The sequence below is a fragment of the Malassezia restricta genome, chromosome II, assembly GCF_003290485.1.
Source record: "Malassezia restricta chromosome II, complete sequence".
In the NCBI taxonomy this organism is placed as follows: Eukaryota; Fungi; Basidiomycota; class Malasseziomycetes; order Malasseziales; family Malasseziaceae; genus Malassezia; species Malassezia restricta.
This window is the reverse complement of record NC_040194.1, coordinates 751,911-773,554: the sequence shown is the minus strand read 5'-3', so window position 1 is coordinate 773,554 and position 21,644 is coordinate 751,911. Positions and strand designations below refer to the sequence as shown.

The following is a 21,644-nucleotide window of genomic DNA, read 5'->3' as shown; positions in this document are numbered from 1 at the left end:
TTCGTAATGTACAATGCATTGATACCCAACAATACTCCTTCATAATCGCTTTATCCCCTTATATATGCGCCGACTCTTTGCATATCTTGTGCTGGTAGCAGACGTGTTACTGACATCCGTCTTGGGTGTAGAGTCATTCAATGAAACACTTACGCTACGGCCCCTTGTTGGTGGCCGCGTACATGCCGCATTTACCTTCGAATTGGCTAGCGATGCATCATCCATTCATCACTTTAGTCTGCTTCCTAGACCCTTGCTCCAGCCTGTCGCATCACTGGGCGTCCAGGAGCTCCGACTGGCGATGAACAAGGGGCGTTGGATGTATGAAGAGTGGGGCTCTCCAGCTCCTGGCACGCTGGGGGATGATGGCGTGGCCAGTGGTGCTGAGGTTTGGGCCTCTATAAACAATGATACCGAGATGTGGCCGCGCTGGCGTGTGCTTACATCGGCTCTGGCTTCCGTTTCATGTGCATCACTCGATGGCATCGACGAAACGACCACCATCATGCCCAACTACCCGTACTTTGGCACAAACAGTCCCGTGGTGCACGCATATTTGACGTCGGAAAGTGTGTGTACTGAAAACATTTCCCCGCTCCTCAAACTCCTTCCATGCAAGAGTGGTGCTGGCTTAGCAAGTCTAATCAAACCGCATTCTATCCTTCAAGCCGAGTTTCACGGTGTGTCGCTTCATGTACGTCAAATCAACAGTGTATGGCATGTTACTATACGTGTCCATGTTGTGAAACGACCATCACAGAGGCAAGATACACAATGGACAATGCATGACCTATTTTCTGCACATTTAGAGAAGACGTGCCCTGTTTCGACATCTAGCCAAGTCCACGTCAGGAGTTCAACGGTGCCTGAGCCTGCCGTGCAAAGTGACGAGTCACTGCGCGAGGAGCAAGAGTGGACATGGGACGACGAAGAAGATGAAAAGCCGCTACCTTATACGGTGCCCATGTCCACTTACACATATGATACGCGTGCTTATCGTGACAAAGGCTTGAACGTGGCGTTCGTGTCTAATGCTACGAGTCCTCTACTTCGGCCGCCGCCACTCCGTGCATCCCGACAAGTGCTTGGTCATGGCCAAGAAGACAACAAGGTACACCTTACATTGCGGAATGATATGCCTGCTGAAACGGTGCATGTGATGTACTACGAGCACCTTCCACCTACGGTGCTTCCGCTTCTGCACACACTGCATAGTGACGCTCAGGTGGACGATTACGATGAAGCAGATGACATGGTACGGTTTAGAGACGATGTGACTGAGCCCTTTGTCGTAAATGCCACATACAAGCCACCTAAAGTGCGCAAAATTATGGGATTTATGGAGCTCGAGCTTCGTGTTCCTGCCGCGAGTACACTGACTGTGACGTACACACTCAAGAAACACATGCTGCATTATGACGAGCACATTCCAGATCCACATCGGGGAATGGACTTGCCGCCGGCCATGTTTACGCCGCTTGGCGCGCACGGCACATTATGGTCTCAAGAGCATAGGCACCTGCCTGTGTATCATGTGCAAGCGCCGCATCTCTACACGACGCCCGGGCTTATCGACATGGTCTTACCCGATTTTTCCATGCCATACAATGTGATTTTGTTCTACTCTACATTCGTGGCCCTATTTTTTGGTACGATGCTGAATCATTTATTGCGGCGATACCGAGATGTATACGTTAAATCTCGTATGACTCAGTAAACAAGCTTACATGACCGGACGCGTCGCCTTGCCACACTTTGCGTATGGACGTGTGATCAGACACGGCTGTGCGTAAAAGCGCCATGAGACCTGATGGACCACACCCCACTGTCAAAGTACGGCCTTGAGATTGGCGGACTTCTTCATGAAGAATGCCAGACAAATCAGGGTATCCAGGGCGTGTGAGCTCGGACAAAACAGAAAAGTCCTGTTGCTCAAGGGGATCGAGGTTGGCACTCACCGGCGGTGGTGACATGCTTCTAGGTGTCTTGATGTCGTGGGACGAGGCGTTCATGAATGGTGGCGGAATCGGTTTGAGTGGATATGCATTGAGTGACGTATCGCTGTAATGGTCACACGTGTCGACATGCAAGGCAGACGGAGGCATGCGTCCGTTCTGTATAAACTCCAGTTCATTATCCGCTTGTCGATTGGCATGCTGTACAGGGAGGGGAGTCGGCGCGTGTCGGTCATGAGTGGCGGATCTCGCGCGGTTCAACCGTGTGCGAGCACGACGACATTTGCCCTGAACACGGATATGCTCACTCATGGACTGTTCCATCGCATTAGGGGGCTTTTCTTCGCCGTCTTCGAACTGCGTCAGATCCGCTGCTCGCAAACCCATATCATGGAGCAATTTTTGTGGTAGCGGCGGGCGATACATGTCTTCCTGCTCTTCGTATTTCGACGCATCATGATGTGGTTGTGACATTGCATAATGTACGCGGGTTGCATACATCTCGATGGTCAGGTGTTCAGGAGGCAATATTTCGAGACACCGGCGCAAAGCACTCGCTGCCCATTGGAGGTGAGCATAATCTCGCATGATCCATACGAATCGAATGCGGTGCATGCGGAACGGACGGCCCCAACTACCTTGTACGTTGCATCCCATCTGAGCGAGGGCCACCTTAGCACACAAGTACTCGAGTACGGATAGGCCCAGCGTTACGCCACAGCCGCCACATACAACGACGCATGTTGCATAGGCACTCCAATCAATACGGGCAGAGCCTCCAAAGGGACCATCCACAATTGTGCGCATATAGATGCCTTGGACTTGCGTTCGAAAAGACGTCCCTTGAATAGGTGGGAATACGGTGTCCGTCGAAGTCGCTGATTCTGGGGCGTGCATCTCGCACCGCTTGGTCACATGGTCCCACAGCCGACGCGTCAAACCGTTGCGTGCGCGGACCAATAGGACGAGAAGGTGTGCATCGCGTCGAGCCTGCGACGCAGAGTCGTGCGATTCGTACAATTGCTCAAACTCGTCGACGTAAGAACATGCGATCGTGAATGGATGTGTTTGAATCCAGCTAAGCGCCGGGAAGCCGACATACACCCACTGTCCCGGGCTCCATGACATGGGTTTGGATGTACGCAAGACAATACGGAGCATCTGGCCTGCCAGAGGCTGAATAAATGCAAATCCTGGGTACAGCTCCTCCTGGAGGTCACTGGGTATAGGGGACCTGAATGTCTCGATAGATTTGGAGGTAAGTGATGTCGTAGAGGCCATGTACAGTGACACGATAGATTCAGTGTCTTCAGGCACCTCGCCTTTGGGTGTAACGAGCACGCCTTTAGTCGTAGGCTCCTTGATTGATTGCTCATGCAAGTGCATACTACGTTTGAGGTCGGCGGGCCGCTCACTGTAGTTGAAATGCAGCGTTCTAAACGCGCGCCATACGCGTTCCAAACCCCAAACAAGAAACCCCGCGAGCATCCAGCCACCGAGCTGTGGATGATGAGCCCACGTAGCAATCATAAAACCAATAACGCATATGACATGAGTGACATAAAAAAATTCGTAATAGTGACGGCGGATCGGTGGGAAAGATAATACAACGAGAAGGGTGAGAAAGATGAAAGCGACAATGGCCCAGCGGAAACGCGGTAGGCCCAACAGGTGTGTCCACAAGTCTGGCTGAACGCGCGCATCATAAGCAACTTGAACGATCCACAGCAGCGTATGTACAACAGCGTATATCCACAAGAGGTATCCGCCCCACTTGTGCAGATATTGCAAGGCGTTGGACGCCATGTGCCCAAACACAGGCAGGGCAAATAGTGCACAAGGCGCCTGCTTCAGTGCAAATAATATGATCAGTGGTGTGAGTGCGTTGCAAAAGTCGCCGAAGCGGCTCCCCATGGTCCAGAATGTGTGATACGGTAATGTGTACGTGGGCTTTTTCGTCATGATGCGGGGATACTGACCGAGTCCCCATTGGATGTCGCGCCGTTTTAAAGTAGGTACCTGACTCGGGGAAGTAGGTGCGCGATAGTTCATATCGAAAAGGGCCACGGATGGATCCACGTAGTCGGGACCGATAAAAGTCAACAAAAGCAGAGGCAGGAGCAACAAAAGAACAAAGACAACGCGTCTTAATTGAAGATTCACAAAGGCCAGTCTGTGAACGTGTCGAGGGTTATATTGCATTGTGGCCCACTTAGACCAAATTACGCCAAGAATCGTGCGTTGTGTCAGGCACAGGATGTATTCCAAGCCAAGCAACACAGCCAGCACAGCCACCAAGATCCATAGGATGTACACGTATCTTTCAGAGGGAGATGAGAGCTCATGTGCATTCAAGTATGACATTGCCAAAGCGATATCTGGGGCTGTGCGCTTGGCCAGCGGTATGTGCTCGTCCCGCATGACGGCTTGACACAGGGCAGCTGGCGGCCAGAGTGGCGTGTATTCAGGCACACAAAACACCCAAAATGCTGCCCTAGTGTTAAACACGTGGTTTATGCAGAGTGTGGAGCTGAGTGGGTCTTGAAAAAAAAGTTGCCCCGCCGTCGCTTTTTTCTGCAGCGCCGCTCGTTTCGTCATGAGCACAGACGTGGTGTCCAGTGCAGATGAGCGTCGAGCAGGTCTGCTTGATGCTCTTGGGCGTATTAGACACCTAAAAGATTCCAAGTTAGAAAATCAACGTGCCTCAGCTCAATTGCTAGTGGCTATCGAGGCGACGCTTTTGGAACGAGCAGCCACTGATAGCCAGCATGCTGAGCCTGGGCCGACGCAGTACCTTTTGGCCTTAGAGAGCCTGCTGAATTCGGAAAGTACGAATGCAGACATACTGGGGTCGTCCATTTATCTGCTCTCGATCGTGCTACCGTACGTGACTCCTGGAGTTGTTCGTGCGAAAAGCCATGCCTTGCTCATTGCTGTGGCTGTGCCTCTCGCTGAGCCGCATGGCGCAAGCGAGAACATGAACGCACGACTCCGTGCATCTCTCAGTGTTGTGGACACATTGCTTTCGATTGTGCCTGTACAAGAGCGCGCGACGCTTGAGCGCGAACGCACATGGCTTACGGTCTGGGACCTTGTGCTCAATCTGTGCATGGACGCTCGACCCAAGGTTCGTCGGCGTGCTCATGAAGTGGTTACACACATACTTGGTCTTCCTTCATGGGAGCACGCGCATCCTTATGCTGAGCGTACTATGGCGTGGGCTGCGCGTACGTTGCATAGTGTCGCGGCGGCTCGTGGCGTCTCTTCGACCAAAGCGAGTCACAAGGTCGAGTTTGACAAGCATCAGGGAAAGGCAAAGCATGCACGGAGTGCGGCTGCAGAGCGCCAGAAGCAGGCAGCTGACGGCGCGGCCAGTACGGGCATTTGGGTGTGTGCGCTGCTTCAAACGATCTTGCCGCTTGTCCCAATGGCCAGCACGACGCCGCTTGTGCATGAGCTTCTGACACTTCCAGCACTTCAGAACCCTTTCCTTACTGTTTCTGTGTACGATGTCTTTGCAGTGTTGTTCCGCACGCCAAGGACCGAGGCTAGTCTGGACGTCTCTGCCCCTGTCCAACGCGACGTCACTCTGTTGCGCCATACGCTCGATGCATTGCAGACAAATGTGCCAGCGCATACTGATGTGCACATACTCCCTGCGTACTTGAATGTACTTGAGTCCTGTATGGTGGCTTATTCTGCTGCTGATATCGAGACGGCATGGTCGCTCACGCCAGCCATGTGGAAGAGCACCATGCAGCTGGCACTGTCTGCGAGCTCTGATGCATCACGTTCGTCAGCAGACGTTCGCATGGCGGGTCGGAAACTGCTCCAGGCTCTCGCGCGCTACTGTATACCGGACCATGCCGTGGCCCAGGCGCTTACCTCGGAAGACGCACTCTTTGCCCACATGATCAGATCATTGCGTGATGCCTTTGGTAAGCATGCTCTGCGTTACACCCACACTCGCAGCGATATCCTGCACATTCTGGCCAGTATGCTCCGTCGTCTGCGGTATCCTCTTGAGAATGGAGGTGTGCCACCCGCAGAACCTCTGCTCATGTCGGCCGTAGAGGATGTGGCCGCCCTGCGCGTGCAGCGCAATTTTGATGCGCGCCCTGACGCGGATGCCGTGCTGGGCGCTGCAATTTCTGCTTGTGGACCGCGCGCCTTTTTGGAGCACCTGCCGCTTGACCTGCTCGACCAGCACGGACGACCCAACACCCAGGGGGGCGCTGGTGGAGCACGTGGCAGGGCTTGGCTGTTACCTCTGCTGCGGGAGCATATTTCGAACACGGAACTTGCGCATTTTGTCGAGGAGCTAGTGCCACTAAGTGAGGCACTGTTTGAGGTGCGTGTGCGCGCGGAACAGCCGACGGATGGCAGCGCACCGCGCCCTGTTGAAGTCAAGGTCATGGAGGCACTTATTGAGCAGATTTGGGTGTGCTTCCCGGGCTACTGTGACTTGTGTCGCGACATTGATACGGCCCTGACGCCATCCGTGCTCGAGCTGCTGGTCAATGTGCTTCGGACTCAATCGGCCTTGCGACCTGCAATTCTAAAGGGTCTGCAGTTGTTGGTACAGCGCACGGAGTCTGTCATCGCGTCGCAAGTGCCCTCGGTGCAACTTCTGCGTCAGTTTGGTGTGGATCAGAACGATGGTCGACGCTTTCTGGAGCATCTGCGTTCCATGTCGGGTGTGCTGCTCGCGTCTCTTTTCCAGCTGCTGACCGAGCTGCCTGCGCAGTCTCGTGGCTACGTGATGGAATGCGTGGCAACATATCTTGCGATCCTCGACGCGCCCAGCATTTCCAAGACATTCGCCAAGGTCGCACATATGCTGCAGCAGGCGCTCGCGACGTACCATCCAAGCGCACATGCGCCTACGCCTGGCAAACCTGAGCCTAACAGCCCACGGTATGTACCACCGGTACCACACACGATGCTCGACTTGTTTATTGTATTGGTGCCGTACGTTCATGGTGCGGATGCCGCGTCGCTCTTTGATGCGTGTATGCATGTGCTTCAGGTCGATGACAGCGGTCTCCAAAAGAAAGCGTACCGCGCCTTATCACGACTGTTGGATGGAAAGGACGCTGCGGCTTTGCGTGCGCATGTGGGTTGTGCGGCTCTTGTGTCGCGGTACTTGGAGCTCGATGTGCCGCCGGGTGCTGTGCGTGATCGCTTGGCCCTGTTCCGGACACTCGTGCCTCACATGCCCGACGACGACCTCGGCACACTCGCTGCGCTCGTACCTGAGGCTGTGCTGGGCACCAAAGAAGCCAACCAAGGCGCACGCGAGGAGGCTTATGCGCTCCTGGTCGACATGGGCCACCGCATGGCCCGCGGTGGCCGCATCAATCGGGCTCAGGCAGGCACCGACGTTCAAGACATCGTGGCTGCGTCGGTGCCTGAATACGTGATGATGGTTGCAGCGGGCTTGGCTGGAGCGAGTCCACGTATGATCGGCGCTTCTATCACGGCACTAGCGCGTCTCTTGTACGAGTTTCATCTGGCGCTACCCGACGATATGCTGGCGGAGCTGCTGACGACGATGCTCGTATACTTAGAAAGCACAAACCGCGAGATTGTCAAGGCTTCTCTGGGTTTCTGCAAGGTTGCGACGTTGTCTTTATCGCCGCAGCAAATCGAGCAGGTGCTGCCTTCGTTAGTGCCAGCCCTCCTTCAGATCCGACACGTTCACAAAAACCATTTCAAGGCACAGGTGCGCCATTTGATGGAGCGCCTGCTGCGCAGGTTCGGCGAAAAGGCTGTCTCGGCGCACGTCGATCCCGAGAACCAACGTCTGATTGCTAATATCCGCAAGCGCAAGGAGCGCGCTAAGCGCCGTCGCGCACATGCGGATGGAGGCGAAGATGAGATTGAACCCATCGCCCGGTCAGGTGGTATGGATGCCTTCGAGGATGCCTTGTATGGTAGTGACTCGGACGATTCCGACGAAGAGGAGGAGGAAGACGCAGCTGTGCCACGTCGTTCTCGCCACCGTGAAGACGACACGTACTTATTGGAAGATGATGATGCACCTATGGATCTGCTTGATGAGGCTGCAGTGGGAGCCATCAGAACCAACGTGCGTCACAAGGCGCGTCGCCAGCCTGGTCAAGAGGCCAAGTCATTTGAAACAGACGAGTCTGGTCGCATGCGCATTTCTGAACATGACCACGATGCTGACCAAGACACTGAGCCCAGCAGCGCAGCATCGCAGGCGGGCCGTGCATACATGGAACGGGAAATGGGTGTGGATGGTCTGACATTCCGAGGCCGCGGTGGCTCTGTCAAGTTCAACAAAAACAACAAGCGCACTCGTGCGAATGAGCGCATGGACGATGAAGACGAGGAAGAGTCGAATGGCAGCAATGCACTGCCTCGCCAGAAGAAGAAGCGAGGAAAACAAGCCATTGGCTCCGAGTTCAAGGCACGCCGCGCCGAAGGCGATGTCCAGAAAGGTGGAATGAGTCCCTACGCCTACGTTCCCCTGTCGGCTGTGGCTGGCAAGCGCAACGCGAAGAAAGCGTCGTCGCTCGCCATCACGGGCAAGCGACGCAAAGCGACATAGCAAGTATACGCAATCTATCTAGATAGCATGTTACTTACTTTCTTCGACGATATCACTCTTGCGTGGCTTCTTCGAGCGCAACTTGGCACTTTCCTTCTCGATATCATCAATCTGGCCGCCATAGGCAAGCGCACTGTCCTTGCCGGCCAGCTCCAACACATCGTTGAGGGGCACGAGTCCGTCGTGATCTACATCAAGCTTGTCAACCAATTTGTGCATCACTTCTTCGTCAGGACGATGCTTGATCAGACGCAGCGCTTGTTCCAGATCATCGACACTAATCTTTCCCGTTGAACTGGCCTCGATGAGGTTCATACGTCCACCAACGTCCTTGTCAAAGTCCTCGAGCTGCGTGTCAATACGTTTCAGCATGGAACGGATACGACGGTAGAGACTTTTTGCCTTGGGTGATGACGAGCCATCAGATTCAGGCGCCTCATCCTTCTCTTCAGGCGGAAGCTCCTTCATCAACTCGGACAACTCGCGGCGCTCGTGTAGCACGGATGACTTGGCACTAAGAATAGCAAGTGCCTCACCAAGCTCAGAGAGCTGCTCCTCCGTCATGCGAGCATCATCATTGGTCACGTTGCCTGCATTGGGCACAATTTTGGATGCTTCCTTCGTTTCAGCATCCTTGCGCGACTTTTCAGCATTGCGTGCCGCTTGGACTTCCTCTTCCTGCTCAGCCTCATCTTCAATGAGTTCTTCTTGTTCTTGCAGCACTTCCAGACGCTGCTTGTTGGTAGCAGCCTCCTTGCTGAAGTGCAATTCGGCCTCGTTCAGGAGCTTGTCTGGCAGTGAGCTCATGGTCAGTTCCAAACCACGGATCTGCATGTCATTGTACGTGGCATTGGCATCCTCAGGCTCACCAACAAAGTAAAACGCACGGCTCAGAATCAGCAGAGTGCCACTGATTTTTTCACGTATATGTAAATTGATCCACACGTCCAGGCCTTCTTTCAGCTGCTCCCTCGTCCGATTGTGCGTCCACACGCCACGGCTCTGACACGCAACTAGTAGCTCCTGATAAGACATGGAGTCCGTGCCTTCATTGCTAATTACCATGTCGTCCTGACGGATGCGATTCAGAGAGTGACGGATCTGGAAGCGGAGATAATTGTCAGTTCCAAAGGCGGTCATTTGCATGTACCGGCAAATAGATACAAGTTGTGGGCGAGACAAGTTATCCAATGTCAGCTCATCGTCAAAGAGCTTTGCCACCTTGATCACGTCGTCGCGTGTCGGATGCATACCGATGCGTACTTTGTGGTAGAACTCTTTAAACACATCTGAGTCCTTCACCGATTCACTCAATTGTAGTCCACCAGCCTTAATCGATTCTTGCAAGAATTTTGCCATCTCGATTCGAAGCTTTAAGAGCCTTCGACGCTTCTCTTCCAACGCGAACTTGCTTTCAAACGTGCTGGGCAGCATGTTGGGAAAGAAACGCAGGGCGAGCGGCAAGAGTAGTTCAGCAGCAGGAATAAGGATAAATGGAATAAATGGAATAAGGCGCAACATATCTCCCATCGTGCGTCGTAGCTGGCGGTGCTCACGACGCGTGAGTGTATAGCCCATCACCATGCGACGAAGAAGACGCGTGGAAATGGAAACCTCTTTCCCAAGTAGCTTAGTGCCGTGCCAGTAGTGCAAGACTTCTTCTTTTAGTTTGTTCCAGGCACGAATATGCATCGGCTGTTTAGGGCCATCTGACTTGGACACATCCTTGTTGTCATTGGGTGACAGACGAACAAGTGACGTCGACATCACACGCACAGGCACGGGCATTTGCGCGTTTAAACGAGCACGCATACTCCGCGCCTGAATATGTGGCACTATCCATGCGCCACCAACATACCATGCCTTGGCACTTTGACGCTCAGCGTTCACTACCACCGTGCGCATCAGCAAGGCCGACATATCCGGGGCGTTGGTAACGTGTCGAGGTACGAGGGGCAAGCGAACGTAAGCCGAAGGAAGTCACGTGTGTGTGCACAGGCCGCCGGGGTCACGAAGTCACTGCTGTGGCGTCAGAATGAAACGAATGTGGCCAAGTATATTCAGCTGTCTATGTAGTATACATCAAAAGGAGACCATAACTGTCAAGAGTGCAAAAAGAGTGGCAAAGTAGACATGGAGCATGGATGCACCAGAAAGAGACAGAGCACCAGAGCCGTCTCCCTTGTCGTTGTTGTCGCTGTTTTGTTTATCCTGTGACACACCGTCTTTCTGTGAAGTAGACGATTCGTCTTCGTTGTCATCTTCGCCTCCTTTATGATCTTTACTGCTCTCGCTGCTTCTGTTATTATCGCCTTCCTCAGTGTCACCCTTGCCCTTGCTTTCAGGTTGCTTAGCGCCCGGTGCAAAGCCTACCTTCTTTTGCGAGAAAGGCACAGGCTTGTACTGGACGTCAGTATTAATTTTCATGTCCTTGAGCGACGGAAGACCCTTGTACTGAGCTTTGCCGGACGTAAGTTCATCAAATGTCGGGTACAGAATGTCGCCCTCCAGGTACGGCGAGGTGACATTCTGGCATGCGGTGACGGGAACAACATTCTTATAAGCCTTAGAGAGTTCATCATAATTTTCCATAAACGTGCCCATAGTAGAGTTGTACAATTCATGCGCCAAAACAATAGGGCTCTCCTTACCAGCCTTGCTAATAATTTTCTTATAGTCCTTCTGCACCTTGCCCTTTTTGCTCGTATCAGAGAGTTCCCAATCATTCGTGTCCTGCTTCCAGATAATCGTGCGGTAGCCAAGAGCATTCGCAATGGCACGAACGCGATCATCGACATCACCGAAGGGGGGACGCCAGCAAGTAGTTGAGACATTCAGCACAGCCTTGAGAATACGACCAGTATAGTACAACTCAGCAAATACTTGCTCGTCCGTGAGAGTGGACATGGCGTGATGCGACCAAGTATGTCCACAAATGTCGTGGCCATCAGCAAGACCACGCTGGGCCTGGTACGGAAGATTCATGACGTAAGACCCAATGTAAAAGAGCGTGGCTTTGAGCTTCTTTTCCTTCAAGAAGTCGTAGAAGGCATTGTGCGTGCAATTAGGACCATCATCAAAAGTCAAACCCCAAGTGTTTGGCTCAGGGCACTCGTAAATATCCTCGGGAATGTTTTGGTGTTTGGGCTTTTTGCATTCCGAGGCTGTCCACCAGCAGTCGGGGTCCTTGTCATCATTGTACTTGTCTGTATTTCCGTCTACCTCATCGTGAGACTTGTCGACGCTTGGCTTCACCTTGATATCTTTGGGGATCACATTTGACTGCTGAATTTCCTCCCAAAGCTTACGCGCCTCATCATCACCGTCAACAATAGTGGCAATTTTGTTGGGCTTGGGGAATCGCTTGCCTTTCAACAGCTGCGTGATTTCCTGAGGTGAGTATGGCTTGCAAGCCTTTTCCGGGTCGTATACTTTGGCCATATCCTCAGCATTTTGAGGCGCGTTGGCGCGCGCAAAAATGGCGTGGCGACCAGGAGCCTTCTGCATCTGTGCAGACGCACCGCTCACGAGGAGCAAAGCCGCCAACAAGCCAGCGAACTTCATTGAGGGTCAAGGCACACTAAGAGCGTGCAGCGCTGCATTATATAGTCATCCTGGCGTCTTAGGCCCACTTGCGCCAAATTTTACGCGCGACTATGCAAGGTGGGTCATGCCATCGCTTTGAGGCCCACGCATGTGCACACGTTCAATATTGAGCCTGTGAAATGCGCCCTTGATCGGAGGCTGCACATTATTTGTAGATTTTTAAATAGATGCGCGTAGCATTGGAATGTCGGTCAACACCTACAGGGACTATACATAATGAAAAGTAAATTTACGGATATTATTCGTCCATGAACAGGGACGCCATTCGCGCAACTCCGACGCACACGACCGATGGCCTGCGATATCTGCCAGCATGACCGTGAAATGAGAGCACGCGTCGAGGCAAGTCGCGGGTCGTGTCAGCGTGATCAAGCCAAAGCCTCTTGAGGCTCATCCACCCATCCTCCTGCAAGGTCCGGAGGCAGCTCCTGCATCTGAACACTTGGAGCACCATGTAGATATCGCAAATGTTCTAAAATCTGCACACGAGTACGTTCGAGGCTCGCACGTGTATTCTGATTTTCAACGCGGGTATTTAGTGGCTCATGGAGTCTGTGCGTTGGTGCGAAGAAGGCGTCGTAGGGGGTATGAGGCAGATCATCTGGAATTTGTGTGCCAGTAAGAATGGACGTTTCATACGTCCAACAGCGAGCGACGTTTCGGATAGTGTAGCCGCCGCCTCCCACTACCAATAGTGGTAATCCAAATGCTTTCGTGAATGCAACGCACTCGCCGTGAGCGGTAATACTCAGATTGAAGCAGCCCAGCCGATCCAACCCAAGCGAGTCAGCACCGCATTGCAGCACAATGGCGCCTGGTTGAAAAGTATAAATACACGGTTCGATGACACTTTTAAATAGATATACATATGAGCTGTCATCAATACCGTCTTGAAGTGGCACATTTAAACAAAAGTGCTTGCCTAAGCCCACACCAGTCTCACTTATATCGCCCGTACATGGAAAAAAGTCGTTGCCATATTTGTGAAAAGATACCGTCATAACACGATTTGATGTATAAAAAGCCTCTTGAACACCGTCTCCATGATGAATATCAATATCAATATACAATACGCGCGGAAAAGTTTGTAGTAGTTCCAGAATCGCCAATACAATGTCATTGATGTAGCAGAATCCACTCGCCTCGAACTTTTTCGCGTGATGAAGACCGCCAGTCCAATTGATAGCAATATCTGTTGCACCTGCTCGAAGCCTTCTAGCAGCAGCTAGAGAGGCACCAGCATAGGCCCGGCAAAAATCATACATGCCGTCGAACACTGGACAATCATCAGCGAAATTAAAGCGCGTAAAGGCAGAAGAAAGAGGGGTTGTTGGTGTGGTCTTGCTCAGAAAGTCCACATAGTCACTGTCATGGAATCTTTCCAATTCTTCTCGAGACGCCCAACGCGGTGAGTACACATCCATATACTTGTGTAGACCATAACCATGAACGAGACGATTAGTGAGGGCAAGTCGAGCCGGCTTCATGGGGTGGTGTTCTCCATAATGATAATCAGAAACACCTTCAGTAAAATAATACGATACACGAGGGTTAAAATGAGAATGGACAGTTTTGGCATCAGCAAGCAAGGCACCTGCATTCAAGTCAGGTGCACCATCTGCTTTGTACCTGGTGCGATCATAAAAAAAAGGCGCATCAGAAAAAGTGGGAAGTACGCGTGCCTTTGAATAGGCTGAAGCATCGTATTCCAACACGACCATAAGACGATGCCCTCAACCACGCCTCGGCCAGCAAGGGGCGAACGTTGTTTGAGGACGTCAAGAACGGACGACTGATTGCATCGTATCACGTGAGCGATGGTGAAAGCCTGGAGGCCAAGAAAAGACCTGTTGAGGAGCATTCGCGTTTAGTTGGGTCGTGACTGAATCCTTACATGGATCTTGGGCGCCATTATCTGCCATGGCGTCTCAACTAAGAATCAATTTAATAAGTATGGATGTCTACATTTGTTTCTTCGTGACAGGAATGTTTATAACTGGTATTTTCAACTCCATTGTAGTTAAATGGCAGGATATGCAATGTGTTAAGAACTGTGATGCTGAGAGTACTGAGGCACCTGTATTTTATTCACAGCCAGTATGGCAGACGCTTCAAATGTTTATTGGTGAATCCTTTTGTCTCCTTGTATATGTCGTCCGATCGATCACACAAGCGTATCAGGACGCAAAAGTGTCTGAAGAATGTCAGTCACTCCTTTCCCATTGGCAAGTGAGAGTTTATGGTAGCATGGAAACGGCACAACACCCTACAATCCCTTCTTATCCATGGTATAAGCGCAGTTTCAAGTTTTTCCTTCCAGCGACTTTTGACATTATAAGCTCAACTCTCATGAATCTCGCTCTGTTGATCATGCCCGTAAGTATATTCCAGATGACGCGCGGCGCACTCGTTTTATGGGTGGGATTGTTAAGTGGTTTATTTTTACGACGCTATTTGCCTCTGTATCAATGGCTCAGTTTGGTGCTCGTAATGCTGGGGATTGTCACTGTGGGACTGAGCAGTTTACTTGTCTCTGTCAATGCCTCACAAATCATAACCTCGGCCATGTCTACAACTCCGAATTCTGCCATCAAAACGCTCCTGGGGCTGATGGTGGTATTTGGGGCACAGATTTTTTCAGCTCTGCAATTTGTGTGGGAAGAAAAGATGATGGAGGACTATCTCGTTGAGCCATTACTGATCGTTGGTTTGGAAGGCATCTTTGGCATTTTCCAGGTGCTTATTCTCATGTGGCTATTGCATTTTTTTATCGGATCTACGCCGCAAGGCCGCAGTGGTATCTTTGATATGCGAGAGGCTTGGCATCAAACAATGGGCATAAAAAACGTCCGAATCAGTGCGTTCGGGTGTGCCATAAGCATTGCGTTGTTTAATGTATTTGGAATGACGGTGACCAAATACCTAAGTGCGACAACACGCAGCACGATTGATACTTTTCGTACCCTGGGCATTTGTGTGGTAAGTGTAGCTCTGGGGTGGGAGGTACTCTATCCTGTGTCGGGGACTGTCCAGGTTCTTGGCTTTGCTATCTTAGCCTATGGTACTTTCATGTTCAATGGTGTCATTTCCCCACCTCACTTCTTGCAACGGAAGCAAATAATAACGAATTATGATGACATGTAAATAGAAACGGCTTGCTTTACTTAGGAAAGAGTCATAAACATCTTACAGAATCGCTCCAAAAAAAAACTATTTTACTCATTGCCGAAGCGCATACCTTCTTCGATAGCTAAGACAAGCTTGTTTTCCAAGACTTCTTTCGATGGATAGGGCGGGAGATCAATGCGGTTAAAGCATGTGTGTGACTTTGGTAGTTGATTGACCTCACCTGACTTTTCGATGGTGAAGCGACGCGGACCATCTGATCCCTGTAAATCTTTGAAGCCATTAACAGGGATGCGGGATGTGCCCGTGGCAAACTGAAGCAGCCGTGAGCGCTGCTCAGCAGGCCACTGTTGCACACATTGCCAGAACCACTGGACCACATCGTCCTGTTCGGTGAAACCACGATAGTCGGTAAAACGTTTCCAGTCATCGACATCAATCTCAGACATGCCGCCCATCAGAAGCTCCAATTCGCGCTCATCAAATACGTTAATAAGATCCAGAGGAATCAGCTCTGAAAAGCCACTGATAAAAGCACGGAACTGCTCCTCCACTCGCTTTATGATGCGCCATTCGACCATACAGTCAACATACTCGTGCTTATTCTCGTTGGTGACGTCGATGTGTTCACCACCAGGCTTGAGCTCAACAGTCACCATCTCACCGAACTTGTCCTCGAGAGTGCTAAATGTCTCTTCCATCACACCCTCGATGGAATTGTCAAGCATCCACTGCAACGAGCGGTGATAATCAGCATCCACACTTTCCATATCAGCCAATGTGATCTTCTTCTTCAGAATCATCTTATAGAACGAAACGATGAAGTGTGCGTCGAGGAAGCGGCGATGGAAAATGGCGAGACCTAGCACCCGACCAATAAACTTGAAGTAGTTCAAGTGCTCTGGATTGATGCCAGAATGTGGGTTGATCTGCAACGTGTAGTTATCATGTGCACTGTACTCGAAGAGGCAGTAAAATGGATTGAACATTTCGTGCGATAGTAAGAAAAAGAATTCACGAGATACACCGCCATAATCCAAAGCATCTTCGCCTTCAAACTTGATCATGAGGCGCTTTTTAAGGTCATTCGGCTGCTGGCGCATAATTTCAGCATACGAGTCCTCGAAAATATGAGTTCGGCGCACCTTGACGTGGCACTGGCCGGGGATAGGACGCAGTGCCGGCTGCGATCGAAAGTAAATGAGCTTACGACGAAAGTCACGCTTATACTGAGGCACATTTTGGTCGAGTGAGCTAGGAAGACGTGGATCGTCCCATGTTGTGGTTTTCGTGTTGTGATCCACAAAGTACACACGAGCCGTTGAAGTGAGGCGCATCTCCCAACCGCTCGGCAAAGGACCCAGCTGACTTACGCTCTGAGGCTGCAAGCTCAAGTTGTTTCCATTAGGACCCATAATACGCAGGATTTGCTGACGGCGTGGATCAACCCATGTCGTTGTACGTGTGTTATGATCCACAAAGTAAGGGCGTCCTTCGGCCGTTGTGCGCTGTTCCCATCCACTGGGTAAGGGACCTGCACCAGACGAAGTGGAGTTCGAAGCGGCACCGACAGGCGTTGTCCTGTTAGACGAATTGCTTTGTCCTTGGTTTTGGCCCTCGACACCTAAAAAGTCGTCAGCCACGGCCATGTTGTTCAGACGCGTGCGGTCCAGCTCGGCATTCTGGCGCTGCACACTAGGATCATTTGAAGGTCGTGTCCACGTCGTCGAGCGGGTGTTATGATCGACGTAGTACATACGTCCGAGATGATCGGTACGGCGTTCCCAACCAGGAGGCAATGGGTCCGAGTCGGGGTTCCGCGGCTCTGCCGCTCGGCTTTGTGTTGAGGCTTGTGTGTTGCTGGACAGAGTCACATTGGGCGCGGGGTGAGGCGTGCTTGTGGCAGATGTCTGGCTATCAGACGGCACAACAATAGGGACAGCTGGTTCAATGTTGGTTGACGACGAGCCGACCGACGACAGGCCGGACGGACGCACCGCTGCCTCGGGATGCCCTGTACGAGCAGGCAAAGCAGGCGAAGATACTGCGGCGGGTGTCGTTCCAGAGGCACCAGGTAAGGTAGACGGAACCGGTGAGGCAGCAGCGGCAGCGTGGGAGGCATTGGAGCTGGAAGTAGTGGATGTGACAGGCGCCAGGCCAGCAGATGTAACGTGAGAAGTTGTGGCGGATGCATTGGCGGGTAGAGGGGTCGAGACATTGGTGTTGAGATCAATAATAAGTTTGCCATGAATTGGGAGGTTGTCGTTGGACTTTTTCAGGTCCCGCGTGAGCAGTGCCTTGCCTCCGAGTTCGAGATCAATCACATCGGCCACACGGACATTGATAACACCGAGAAATCCCTGGTCGCGTTTCTTAAATTTTTTCTGGTCGAAGATCTGGACTGCAACAACAGAAGCATCATTGACCGATACATCGAAAGAGTCATTCCAGTAAGGGTTCAGTGTTTTCTTGATGACAGAAGTGGTGTGGGTTTGCTCACCATCTACTGTTACAATAGCGAACGGATCGGGCAAGCGAAATACATCCCGCTGTATGGTTAGCACACCCACACGAGCGACTATATCGACATACCTTGGTCAGGCCATCGGCCGCCACCACAGTAATGCGCACCTTGCGCGTACTTCGACGCGTCAGCAAGATAACAGACTTATACATACAGTCTTCCTGGAGCAGAAGGGCTCACCATGCTAGTGTACCACGCGGTAACGTACGGCCCACTGAGCTGGGAGTCGACGTGCGAGGTGCAAACTGACCGGCTCCTCGCTGTCCGCATCACGGGTGAATGGGCATGGGCACGTGGTTGCACGTGAGGCATGTCACGTGTGTGTGTTCGACATGACAACCGACAGGGATCATTAGCAACCAACGTTTTACAGGCGCTGGGAGGTAGCAATGACGACGACGGCGCCCGCTTTCACGAGCGCACAGCGCCAGCGTGCTGCAGCATTGTATCGTTCTTTGATTAGAACGACGCGCGAACTGTTCCAAGGTGACCAGCGCGCACTCCTAGCTGCACATCAAGAGACACGAAACCGGTTCCTCGCTGCGAAGAACGAGCGTGATGCCGCCAAGATCGACGAAAACCTAGATATGGGCGAGCAAGTCAATTACTTACTGAAGCACAATGTGGTTCAAGGGGTCTCGGAGCCAGAGTCTGGCTCTACCTACAAACTGCGATTCACAGAGCACACAGAGCTCGGTTCGAATGATACCATCAAGCATACTCGACCAGCACCGACACTCTCTGAGATTGAGCGCACCAAAGGCAAACGCGGTACATCTGTACGGGCATTCTCTACAGGAAGGCGAGTGCTTGCCGCAGCCGGAGATGACTCGGGTTCTATTCCGCGTCCAGTGCCGCGGTTCCCAGGTATTGTCATCTTGTCGGATGGTTCTGCGGTGCGCATGACCACCACGTCGCCTCGTCATATAACACGCACTACGCGTGATTTCACGAACCATCCGCTCTGGAATCCCATGTCCGGTGGACGAGGCGAAGGCGATGTGGACGACGATATGGGCCGTCTCGGATGGTTCCGTCGTCGTTTTGCAGACGCTGGCGCAGGAGAGGCACAGAAGCCGTCCGTGACATTCGACGAGAGCGATCTCAGCTGGATGAGTGGTGGTCGCGAGGCACGCCCCGGCGCTGCGATCCAGACCAGGAAAGGGAAAGGGAAAGGGAAAAAGTAGCGCATACGAGCTATGTATCTGACGGCGGAGGCCGCCGGCCCCAAGCTACCCGAATGGGATGATCCTGCAGAATGACTTTGTTGGCGAGTAGCGTCGCCATATTTTCCGCATCCCGTCGCGTGTTGAAGTGAACAAAAGCACAGTGTGACGATGTGACGAGTTGGATGCTTGCGAGTGCCTTTTGCTTGTTGAGGGCGGGCATAGTTGTAGTCAGCAGAGTATGTAGTTCATCCTGGTTTATATTATGTGGCAAGCCTGCGAAAAAAAGGGTGCGAATGCGCTCATCCGGAGGCGCTGTCAAAGCCTTGGCACCAGCAGCCTTTTTCAGGACAGGCATATCGACGTGCCCTGGCGCGTGATGAGGCACAGATGGTGGAGCAGGTGTCAGGGACGAGGCATTCTCGTGCTTATAGGGACATGCTTGGCCCCGAGCACAGTTACCACGCGCATAAAAAGAGCACACGACCGGTCGCAATTGCTGGTAATCAGGTTCGGGACGTGCGAGCTTCTTCAGGACCTCATGACCTGCCCGCGATGGTCCCACAAGCTCTTTTGTAGCTTCAGGTGATGCACCGTCCAGCAATGCATCCATACGATTTACAAAATACTGGCGGTTGATGTCAGACATGGGTATCTTGACCGACGTCCCAAGGGCAGCATCGCGCACCTGCGTCGGCAAATGGTAGTCCAGATCGAGAATGCATGATTGGCACACATGACGAATCTTGGCACATGTGGTGCAAATTTCTGTGGTCTTGAAACGCATACCACTACCGGGATTCCACCGAAAGACGGTGCATGGCCTGCCACACACTTTGCATTCTTTCCCTAGATGGTGTTTGGACATTCGCACGTACGGATTGGGACCAAGACACGTTTCACATACAATAGGTGTGTCTGCTGACGACGAGCCGGCACTGGCGGCTCCCTGCTTGTTTAGAAAGCCGTACGACATGCCGCAACGTTGGTGATCTCGATGCGCTGACACAGCCGAAAATCATGCCCCCACTTCCTTCACCACGTCACGTGCTGTCCACGCACGACGTGGAGCAGCGGTGGTTCAGCTGCCTGTCCCAGTAGCGATGGCAGGAGACAAGGCACCAGACTCATCGTCTGGGCAAAATGCAGATGCGAGTCCCAGCATAAAAAATCTTGCGCGTCTTTTGTCGATGCTGCAGTCGGGAGCAGAGGATGCCCCTCCGGCGCCTCACGAGCACAAGTTTTGGAAGACGCAGCCAGTGAAGCAGCCGGGCGACAAGTCTGAGCTGCCGATGGGTGCCATCGAGCCGAACAAGCCACCTGAAAGCGTACGCTCGGAGCCTTATGCGCTGCCGAGTGATTTTGAATTCGTCACTGTGAATATGGATCGAGACGAAGAGCTCAAGGAGGTGTATGATCTGCTGACACACCACTATGTTGAGGACGGTGAGGCGACCATGCGGTTCAAGTATACACCTGACTTTTTGCGGTGGGTCTTGCATCATCCCAACTACAACAAGGCATGGCATGTTGGCGTGCGCGTCAAGTCATCCCAAAAACTCGTGGCATTCATCGCTGGTATTCCTCAGGAATTGCGCGTACGTGACACAGCCTTTCACGTCACAGAGATCAACTTTTTGTGCGTGCACAAGCGGCTTCGTACCAAGCGCATGGCGCCGGTGCTGATCAAGGAAATCACGCGCCGTTGCAATCAAAGCGGCATTTTCCAAGCGATTTACACGGCCGGTCAAGTGTTGCCGACGCCGATTTCGTGTGCTCGGTACTACCACCGCACGCTGCGGGCCCGCAAGCTTGTCGAGATCGGCTTTAGCTCCGTCCCGAGAGGAATGACTATGGAGGAGCACGAGGCCCGCTTTGCTTTGCCGAGCACAACGAGTGTGCCGGGTCTGCGAGAGATGCAAGCGTCGGATGTGCCGGCTGTTGGTCGGCTGCTACGGCGGTATATGGCTCGCTTCGATATGGCTCCTCGCTTCTCCGATGCCGAGGTGCGCCACATGTTTGTGCGTGCAGCACCGACGACGCCAGCTGCACAGCCGGTGATCTGGGCGTACGTGGTTGAGGCGCCCAATGGAAGTATCACCGACTTTTTCTCCTTCTACAATCTCCCATCATCGGTCTTGGGTAACGAGAAGCATGACACTTTAGCAGCGGCGTATCTGTTCTACTATGCGAGCGATGCTGCCTTTGACAACGAAGCGACGCCGTCCACAAGCGACGAGGCGTCGCCGTACGATATCGCACGAAGAGAGAAGCCCGCGTGGCAGTGCAGCGACCAGAGTCATCTCACAGCGAGGGAGGCAGCAGACGAGGCGCACGTCCAGCCTTGGTACACTGAGTCACTCGACTGCAAAAAGCGACTCAAGGCACGGCTGTGTGCGCTGATGGACGACATGCTCATTCTCGCTCGCGACCAAGGCTTTGATGTGGTCAACTGCCTAACAGGGATGGACAATGCGCTGTTTACGCAGGAGCTCAAGTTTGGTCCAGGTGATGGGTTCTTGCGCTTTTATCTATTTAACTGGCGCGTGGCGCCGATTGCTGGTGGTATGGGTACTCGTAAAGACGAAGAGGGTCTGGACCCAGCGGCCGTGGACGAATCGGCGGCGGTGGCTCGACCCCTCCCGCCAACGACGTATGGCTCAGGGAATGGCATAGTGATGGTATAAAGG

At 52.5% G+C, this 21,644-nt stretch overlaps 11 protein-coding genes across 11 annotated transcripts; 5 read left to right on the top strand and 6 right to left on the bottom strand.

Moving 5' to 3' along the window:
- Positions 1 to 64: 64 nt before the first annotated feature.
- Positions 65 to 1,717, top strand: MRET_1314 (phosphatidylinositol glycan, class T; the record flags this gene model as incomplete). The annotated part of the gene is made up of 1 exon (XM_027627941.1): positions 65 to 1,717. The coding sequence occupies one exon, from the start codon at positions 65 to 67 to the stop codon at positions 1,715 to 1,717; it is 1,653 nt and encodes a 550-aa protein (XP_027483430.1).
- Positions 1,695 to 4,553, bottom strand: MRET_1313 (putative ferric reductase with similarity to Fre2p; the record flags this gene model as incomplete). The annotated part of the gene is made up of 1 exon (XM_027627940.1): positions 1,695 to 4,553. The coding sequence occupies one exon, from the start codon at positions 4,551 to 4,553 to the stop codon at positions 1,695 to 1,697; it is 2,859 nt and encodes a 952-aa protein (XP_027483425.1).
- On the top strand, positions 4,552 to 8,532 carry MRET_1312 (ribosomal RNA-processing protein 12; the record flags this gene model as incomplete). Its single annotated transcript, XM_027627939.1, has 1 exon — positions 4,552 to 8,532. The coding sequence occupies one exon, from the start codon at positions 4,552 to 4,554 to the stop codon at positions 8,530 to 8,532; it is 3,981 nt and encodes a 1,326-aa protein (XP_027483424.1).
- A 30-nt stretch (positions 8,533 to 8,562) lies between these two features.
- On the bottom strand, positions 8,563 to 10,452 carry MRET_1311 (LETM1 and EF-hand domain protein 1, mitochondrial; the record flags this gene model as incomplete). The annotated part of the gene is made up of 1 exon (XM_027627938.1): positions 8,563 to 10,452. One exon carries the CDS (start codon positions 10,450 to 10,452, stop codon positions 8,563 to 8,565), a length of 1,890 nt encoding a protein of 629 aa, XP_027483427.1.
- Positions 10,453 to 10,614: 162 nt separating this feature from the next.
- Positions 10,615 to 12,096, bottom strand: MRET_1310 (chitin deacetylase; the record flags this gene model as incomplete). The annotated part of the gene is made up of 1 exon (XM_027627937.1): positions 10,615 to 12,096. The coding sequence occupies one exon, from the start codon at positions 12,094 to 12,096 to the stop codon at positions 10,615 to 10,617; it is 1,482 nt and encodes a 493-aa protein (XP_027483426.1).
- Positions 12,097 to 12,506: 410 nt separating this feature from the next.
- Positions 12,507 to 13,859, bottom strand: MRET_1309 (histone deacetylase; the record flags this gene model as incomplete). Its single annotated transcript, XM_027627936.1, has 1 exon — positions 12,507 to 13,859. The coding sequence occupies one exon, from the start codon at positions 13,857 to 13,859 to the stop codon at positions 12,507 to 12,509; it is 1,353 nt and encodes a 450-aa protein (XP_027483372.1).
- Positions 13,860 to 14,058: 199 nt separating this feature from the next.
- On the top strand, positions 14,059 to 15,282 carry MRET_1308 (uncharacterized protein; the record flags this gene model as incomplete). The annotated part of the gene is made up of 1 exon (XM_027627935.1): positions 14,059 to 15,282. The coding sequence occupies one exon, from the start codon at positions 14,059 to 14,061 to the stop codon at positions 15,280 to 15,282; it is 1,224 nt and encodes a 407-aa protein (XP_027483373.1).
- A 71-nt stretch (positions 15,283 to 15,353) lies between these two features.
- Positions 15,354 to 17,971, bottom strand: MRET_1307 (E3 ubiquitin-protein ligase NEDD4; the record flags this gene model as incomplete). The annotated part of the gene is made up of 3 exons (XM_027627934.1): positions 15,354 to 17,813; positions 17,857 to 17,905; positions 17,943 to 17,971. 3 exons carry the CDS (start codon positions 17,969 to 17,971, stop codon positions 15,354 to 15,356), a joined length of 2,538 nt encoding a protein of 845 aa, XP_027484044.1.
- A 206-nt stretch (positions 17,972 to 18,177) lies between these two features.
- MRET_1306 (LYR motif containing 7) lies at positions 18,178 to 18,975 on the top strand (the record flags this gene model as incomplete). Its single annotated transcript, XM_027627933.1, has 1 exon — positions 18,178 to 18,975. The coding sequence occupies one exon, from the start codon at positions 18,178 to 18,180 to the stop codon at positions 18,973 to 18,975; it is 798 nt and encodes a 265-aa protein (XP_027483371.1).
- Positions 18,976 to 18,985: 10 nt separating this feature from the next.
- On the bottom strand, positions 18,986 to 19,930 carry MRET_1305 (pre-mRNA-splicing factor RBM22/SLT11; the record flags this gene model as incomplete). Its single annotated transcript, XM_027627932.1, has 1 exon — positions 18,986 to 19,930. The coding sequence occupies one exon, from the start codon at positions 19,928 to 19,930 to the stop codon at positions 18,986 to 18,988; it is 945 nt and encodes a 314-aa protein (XP_027483369.1).
- Positions 19,931 to 20,057: 127 nt separating this feature from the next.
- Positions 20,058 to 21,641, top strand: MRET_1304 (glycylpeptide N-tetradecanoyltransferase; the record flags this gene model as incomplete). Its single annotated transcript, XM_027627931.1, has 1 exon — positions 20,058 to 21,641. One exon carries the CDS (start codon positions 20,058 to 20,060, stop codon positions 21,639 to 21,641), a length of 1,584 nt encoding a protein of 527 aa, XP_027483370.1.
- Positions 21,642 to 21,644: the final 3 nt, after the last annotated feature.